This window comes from Echinops telfairi, unplaced genomic scaffold (genome assembly GCF_000313985.2).
Source record: "Echinops telfairi isolate 266 unplaced genomic scaffold, ASM31398v2 ScPeMD7_36;HRSCAF=134, whole genome shotgun sequence".
Classification (NCBI taxonomy): Eukaryota; Metazoa; Chordata; class Mammalia; order Afrosoricida; family Tenrecidae; genus Echinops; species Echinops telfairi.
In genome coordinates this window covers 4,057,833-4,065,674 of record NW_022103934.1, presented here as the reverse complement: position 1 = coordinate 4,065,674, position 7,842 = coordinate 4,057,833, and the positions used below count along the sequence as shown (strand labels likewise).

Sequence of the window (7,842 nt, the reverse complement as noted above, 5' to 3'; positions counted from 1 at the left end):
GTGTCAGCAGAAGGGAAGGTGTCAACCCCTCCCTTCAGGTGTGCGAGGGTGAGCCGGGAGGCTAGGCACAACAGGTGTACACCAAATCACAAACCAAACCCACTGCCCCCCAGTCAATTCAGACCCAAGGGGACCTGGTGGAACAAAGTAGGACTGTCCCTGTGGGTTTCCAAGACTAAATCGTCATGAAGGCAGACAGCCTCATCTTCCTCCCGCGGAGTGGTGGCTGGGTTCAAACTGCTGACCTTGTGGCTCACAGCTCAATGTGTAACCAACCACACCACCGGGGCTCCCTATCAAGCCCCCTCGAGGGCCATTTAATCCTGCCCTTCCTTCTCTTCAAGGAGACCTGGCAGCATGGTGGTTCTGCATGGGGCTGCGGCCTGCAAGGTCGGCAGATCGAAACCACCAGCAGCTCCTGTAAACAGTTACAGACTCAGAAACTCCCAGAGGTTGTTCTACTCGGTCCTATCAGGTCACTTTGAATCAGTATTGACTTGATGGCAGTCAGTTTGGGTTTTGGGGTTTTTTTCCCCTCCTGGTTTGGGGCTGGGGCATCACAGAAGGGCTCTGTGAGAGGCTGGGGTAGCGGATGAGAGGAAGCAGGAGATGGGAAGAATGCCTTGGGTCCCAGGAGTGAAGGTGCAGCCAGGGAACTCCTACCACCAGGAGGCAGCAGGTGTGCACGCACGAATACACGAGGAGACAAGGCCAGTCGCCCAATGGCAGGCTGACACCCACCCCTCCCCACAGAGACACCCCAGGAGCCCTGGAGATGCACCCCACAGATAGGACACGCACATGCCCCCTTAGACATGCGCAGCAGAGATTCAGAAACCCACCGGATACGCCGGCACCCGCCCAGACACAGGCTCTGACCCTCAAGACCAGCACGCAACCCTCACCGACCAGAAAGCCCACCCTCTTTACCTGGAGCCGCCGCCTTTGGGGGCCCAGTGGGCTGTGCACTGAGCTGCTAACCGGAAGGTCTACGGTTCAAACCCGCCAGCTGCTCTCCGGGAGCAAGAGAGGAGCCTCTGCTCCCGTATAGATCTGTTAGGGGCCATCAAATCGGTCCCCGCCCATAGCACCCTGTGCACAACAGAACATTGATGCAGCCGCTGTGTCACTCCATCCCAGTAGAGCCTTCCTCTTTGTCCCTGCCCATCAACTTAACCGCAGGATGAACGGGGCAAGGTTGCCTTCTGTTGTGCAGAAGGTCGCTATGGGTCGGAACCCACTCGATGGCACCTAACAACAATGACTTCACCTGACACCGACAGGGCAGTCCTCCTTGTCCTCCAGGGTGGCTGAACCGGGCCCAGTGACCGTGGCTTCTCCCTGGCACTGCCAAGCCCCCAGAGAGGGTGTCAAACACACCCATGGGGACACTCAGCTCTGGCCCAGGCTGCACTTCGCTTCTGAAGATACCCAGTGCCTGCTCCCATCCTGCTGTCACCCTACACTACTAGACATGTCCAGCCAGACCCCAAGACCCCAACCAAGTTCCTGGGGGGGTGAGCGTGGGGGCAGAGAGTTTGGCCGCCCCCGGGCTGGGGTCCTCCAGCCCTGCCCCCAGGTTGTAGATTCCAGCTCCCATCCCTGGAGGCGGCTGTCTGGCCCCGCCCCTCATGCTGGGAGCCGTCCTGGCAGGGATCCCCCGCCTGAATCCAGCCACATCCCTGCCGCTCTCACTCTCACCCACCGGGCCCCATGGCTGACTCCGTGCTCAACCACTCCTGGCCTGCCCTCTCCAAGCTGTGGTGGAAGCAGTGGGCCTTCAAGAGAGGTAAGGGGCAGCCAGTGACCAGGGGCCCAGCTCCGTACCCCACTCCCCGACCTCCAGGGGAGGCTCCGTGCCTGCCCGCCATCATGTCTTCACCAGTCCCTGCTGGGCTGGGCACTTGGGGGGCTCTGGCCTCAGGCATCTTGCTGGGAGCTCCCTGAGACTCCATGCTCCCTGATCACGCAGTTGTGGGGTCCCTCCTGCCCTGAAGAAACATCTCCCCCCGTCCACTTGCAGAAAGAGGGAATCTGTCACACTCCACCCCCTCTACTGGATGCCGGAGAAAGACAGGGCAAGTGTCCCCTCACGGGGCCAGTTCTGCCCTGTGCTGCCGGATCCCTGGGAGGCCGCCTTGGCTCAATGACAGGGAGTTTGATTCGGATTCGTTTGTTTCTTTGTTTCTGCGTGAGCGCCGATGCCCCGAGGGGCAGCCCAGTGACTCTCTGGGGGCTGCCAGGCAGGGGTTTGGAGGCAGCAGGAGAGGGCATGTTGGGTACTTTCAGGGGCTCCGGTAGACACACCCGCAAACATCTTGTTACAGTCGCACGCTGTGCTCTGTGGGTTCCAATTCACAGAGAGCCCCCTGTGACCGGTTTTCTCTAGAACACAGACTCCAAGGGAGCAGAGCCTCAGGGGAGGCCCCAACTGCTGACTGTCCGATTAGCCGCCGAGCGCATCACCGTCACACCACTAGGGCTGCTTATACACTCAACAGACACACACACACACACACACACACACACACACACCCTTTGCCACACCGAGACTCCAAGAGACTGGGGGCAGGGCTGTCACACTCTCACTGTCGTCAACTCCATACTGACTCGTATAGACCAGACCCTCCAGGACAGGGGAGAACTGCCCGGTGCATGGCTGAGACGAACTGACTAACTGTTGACAGTAGGGAGCCTCGTCTTTCTCCCAAGGAGCGGCTGGTGGCTTTGAACTTCAGACCTTGAAGATCGCAGCCCAACTCATTATCACTATGCCACCATCCATGGCTCCTCGCGACTCTCTAGAGCAGAGTTTACACCCCATCAGGCCTGATGGGAGCTGACTGCAGGTCTCTCTTCCGCAGAGCCTCTGGGTGGGTTAGCAGCCAAGCGCTTAACCACCGTGCCATCAGTGCCCCATCCCACATGCCTACACACAAACCCTGTGCACATTCACAAGGTCCCACACATGCATACTCACAGATGCACAGTGCACGCCCACATCATCACACACACATGCACGTACACACACATATGCACACACAGATGCACAGTATACACCCACATCATCACACACATACACACACACACACACACACACACACACATACCAAGCCTGCCCTAGTGTCTGAGGGTCTTCATTTCCCTCTGCGGGGGCTACATAGACCCCTGACTTGTATCCGCCAAGGCCCGGGCAGAATCGCTTTTGCAAAGAGATGCTTCTAATCTCAATGGCCTGGACACCACCTGACTATTCTCGGGGGCTGAATACTTCCAGAGATAAGTGGGGCTTCATAGGTGGGACAGGTGGGGAGCAGAGTTGGCCCTGCACTTGTACACTCTGGGGTTTCCCTGCCCTCGTTCTTGTCCTGCACGAGCCAATCAGACCAACCCCACTGTTCGTTCAGCCACCATCGCCTGTGATTTGTTTCGTAGACTGGGGGCTTCTGAAGAGGAGGGGCACTCATTGACGTCATGTGGGGTCTGGGGGCAGGGGTGTGGGAGAGAGGGTGGCCTGGGACCCCGGAGGGGGCCAACAGAAGAGTCATGAGGACGACAGAAGCTGTTGGTCCCTGGGCCCTCACCGCACACAGGACCAGGACCGATCAGTTCCATGCAGGGTGAAGCTGGGCTCAGGGAAGGGTGAGTGGTTACTGGGGATATGGTGTGGGGGTCTCCCAGGGCCGACTGCCACCAGGCAGAGGGCATCCCGGCCCCCACCGTCCAACCATCCTGGCCAATCCTGACACCAGCTGTCCCTCCCACAGCACTCTCTTTCTGTGACTGTGTTGGGAATGGATCGCAGTGGTCACTCAGAACTCGCAGGCGAGGCTCACAGTTATGGGGTTTATTCATGAGTTAGCAGGTTACCATTCAGGCGAGAAACGCTCAGGATGGAGCTGTCCGGTCAGGACAGCTGCTTCTCTGCCCTGCCCACAGGTAGGCCTCTTTGGCCCTCAGCCACTTGGCCTGGGCTCTGTCCCGCTCCGGCAACGTCACAAAGCTCTTTCAGGGCTGCCAAGGGGTGCCCAAAGGGCATGCCGCTCTGCCTTCTCACCCTGAAGGCACTCGGGCCCCGCTCCGGCTCCGTGGGTCAAGAAGCCCAACTCCCTCGATTAAGTGCACGGAGGCACCCCACTCCACCAGCCAGCCTCTTGCCCCAAAGCCTTCACTCAGCTTAACTTGCTGCGTGGACTGGCAAGTCCACCATCCTGCCTCCGGCTCTGGCTCCTGGTTCCACTGTTGCCACTTCCTGCATCAAGGAGCTTTGATGGGCAGGGATCTCAGGGTCCACGTGACATGCTCCATTCCTGGCTGTTCTTCTTTGCTGGTATTGAGATCCCTCTTGCTGCCGCCGAGAGGGTTCATGCTCTACCCAGCAGGAGGACCATCACAGGAATCCTGTTGACCACACTCACAAGGGACTCCTATCAGTATCTTCTCCCACTTCCTCTTGCCCACGCTCATCAGCCAAAGGCCATTAGGGTGGGGGTGAGGGGAATTGCAGAGACGATGGCTTCCTCAAGATCACGGCAACTACGAGCTGGGAAGGCCGGGATCCTGAGACTGTCCTGGGCTGCTCTCTGACCAGTGAGTGGACCTGTCGGGTTGAGCAACCAGAGAGGCTGGGTGGAAAAACAAACCCCACTGCTGTCCAATTGATTCCGACCCATAGCGACCCTATAGGATAGGGTAGAACGGCCCCTGTGGGTTCCCAGGCCTGTGACTCTTTATGGAAAGAAACCATCACAGCTCTCTCCTGAGGGGCGGCTGGTGGACTGGAACCTTGGCCTTTTGGTTAGCCTCACAACCAAGCGCTTTAACCACTGTGTCACCAGGGCTGAGGAGTGGGGCGTGAAGCTGGGTCAAGATTGGAGAAATAGTGTGTCAGCTGTCAGCCCTGGTCACCAGTGTGTCCCCATGAAGGTCTGCCTCCCGTGGGTCACTCCATTTCCCAAGTTGAGACTGTGAGGTACAAGCCAGCAAATTGGGGAGTAAGCTGTAAGCACTGGCCGGGATGCATACCTTTCTATGGCTGGTGCTGTGGGCATGCTGGGAGTGGAGGGGAAGCTCCCCAGAGAGAAGCATGGTGGGGTGGGGACTGGGGCCAACCCAGCCAAGACCCCCTCCCTGCTTGAGCTCCGTGTCTTCCCTGGCTGACGTCCCCTGCAGCAGTGGCCCTGAGGAATTAGGCTCTCTTAGGCTCTGCAGCTAACTGTCTGGGCTTTGAGGGAAGGTCCCTGGAGCAGAGGTCCACCATGCCTTGCCCTTTCTGACCATACTTTTTCATTCAGCTCCCGGTACATAATAGCAAAGAGACAAACAAATGAAGACGCCATCGTCCAATAGCCTCGGACAGACAGTGACCCTCTCGTGTTTCTGAGGCTGTGTGGCTTCATGGGAGAGACAGCTGCATCTTTCTCTCCCCCAGAACACCTCATGGGTTTGGACTGATGACCCGTGGTTAGCATCTCAGGACCCGCCCCAAGGCGCCTCCAGGGCCCCTTCAATATAGGATAGTGCATAACTGCTCAGCATCTCACCTTGTCTCACTTCTCTGCCAAAATGCTGCCCCTCCCTTCCCTTTCTGCTCATCGTCCATCTCCTCGGCACATTGTCACACCATCTGCCATCCAACCATTCACTCACCCACCCATCTACTCACCCATCCATCCATCCATTCACCTACCCACCTATTCACCCACCCATTCATCCCACCACCCATCCACTCACCCTCCCATCTACTCACCCATCCATCCATTCACCTACCTACCCATTCACCCACCCATCCATTCTTCCAACCACCCATCCACTCACCCACTCATCTATCCACCATTCTTCCCACCACCCATCCACTCACCCAACCACCTATACATTCATTTGCACAACCAGCCATCTACCCACCTACCCATTCATCCACCCACCTACCCATTCATCCACCCATTCATTCATCCATCTGTCCATGCATTCATCCACCTGTCCACTCATCCATACCCACCTATTCATTCATCCATTTATTTGTGCACTTATCCATCTATCCATCTACTCATCCATCCACCCACCCACCCATCCATCCACCCATTCATTCATTCAACCATCTATCCATGCATTTATCCACTCATCCACCCACCTATTTATTCATCCATCTATCCATCTACTCATCCATCCACCTATTCATTCACCCATCTATTCATGCATTCATCCACCCATCCACTCATCCATCCATTCATGGGAGTCATCTCTGTGTCCAACACTGCTCATGACAGAATAGCCCAGTTGTCATGAAGTTTTTCTTTAGAATTATACATACTGTGTTCAAATCCCAATTCCACCTTTTAGCAATGTGGTCATGGCCTTGGGCAAGTCACTATACCGCTCTGCACATCCGCTCATGCTGCTGTGAAGTGAAGATTCAGAAGGTGGTTGATATAGTTAAAGTTTATTGTGCCAACCTAGCCGATAAACACATGTGGGGTTAATTGAAGGGCGGAGAAGCCAGCGCTGAGATACTTACACATACTGATTTGGCTTTCCTCCTGCAGTCGGCGTCATTGCATGTGTTTTGTGAGATGGAGGAGGACTTTATGGATTGGTGTCGGACATATGAGTTAATGTTGGACTTGTGGGTTTGGGCAGCACTGGGCTGGGATGTTTTCTTGATGTGCACTTAACCTTTATATGAAAGTCTCTCTTATACATGAGTTTCTGTGGATTTGTTTCTCTAAAGTCCCCAGACTAACACAGTGGTTGTGAGATCAGAGTAAGAAAAAGCATATGATGGGTTTTTCATAGAGTTCAGCCAACCAGCCAAAGAGTGATCATACACGTATTACTTTAGTACTGTCACCAAGAATGTGGAGCTCTAAAACTGGGTCCAACACAGTCCCTGCACTCAAGGACCTCACAGTCACAGCATTGGATGACAATAATGCTGATGATGATGATTTTGTAATAGGCCAAAGCATGAATGGTTTTTACTTTGGTGGCCATGCGGTCTCTGGTGCAACTACGGGTCCACTGCTGCACCCAGAAAGCATCCATGGACCATGTGTACATGAATGGGGCATGACTGTGTCCCAATAAAACTTTACTGACAAAATCAGGAGGGAGAGAGGGGATGCAGAGCAGTCTCAAACCCTTTGACTCAGGTTGTGTGCAGAGGATCTGAGGAGAAGAGTGGGTCTGGGGCTCGTGTGTGTATGTGAGAGAGAGAGAGAGAGAGCGCAGCTGAGAGGGAAGCAATGGCGGAGGAGTGACATCAGAGTGTGGTGCAGGAAGACACACCAGCCCCAGAGGGAGGCAGGCAACTGAGGAGGCAGCAGCATGTGTGGTTGGGCTCGGTAATGACCTGCAACAAGAGCCGTAATCGTGCAGGAAGAGCTGAAATGAAGCAATGACCGCTGAGAGGAGAAGAAGAGATGAGAGAAAACTGCGTGGACAGGGCGTGGCGTCCCAGGGGCAGTGAGGAAGCGAAGTTGGTCTCCATGTGTCTGGCCAGCTCCCTGGAAGGAAAACGCAGCTGTGTGGATTTGGGGACACAGAGGGAGGCAGGGGAATGAAGAGTGGGGTCTTGACAGCTGGGGGTTGTCATGCCGGTGGGAATTTCAAGCTAAGGTGACCACAGGCCACTAGAGACAACTTTTGGGGCTCAGAGGAGTCTGTCACCAAGATCAGAACTCAGTGTGTGACATCAAGGTCAGGATTCAATCTGTGACTAGGATCAAGGCTCTGTCTGTGACCAAGGTTCAGTGGGTGACCCGGGTGAGGATTCAGTTTGCTTCACTAGGACAGGAACTCATTTTATGATACCTAAGATCAGAGTCTCAGTCTGACACCAGGATG

General features: G+C 55.6%; 1 protein-coding gene across 1 annotated transcript in view; it reads left to right on the top strand.

Moving 5' to 3' along the window:
* The first annotated feature begins 1,713 nt into the window (after positions 1 to 1,713).
* The window catches only part of LOC115869685 (rho guanine nucleotide exchange factor 18-like), a 60,225-nt gene continuing 54,096 nt past the window's right edge, over positions 1,714 to 7,842 (top strand). Inside the window, exon 1 of the mRNA XM_045290314.1 lies at positions 1,714 to 1,789. Coding sequence (XP_045146249.1) covers positions 1,714 to 1,789 — 76 coding nt within the window. The remainder of the gene's footprint in view (positions 1,790 to 7,842) is intronic.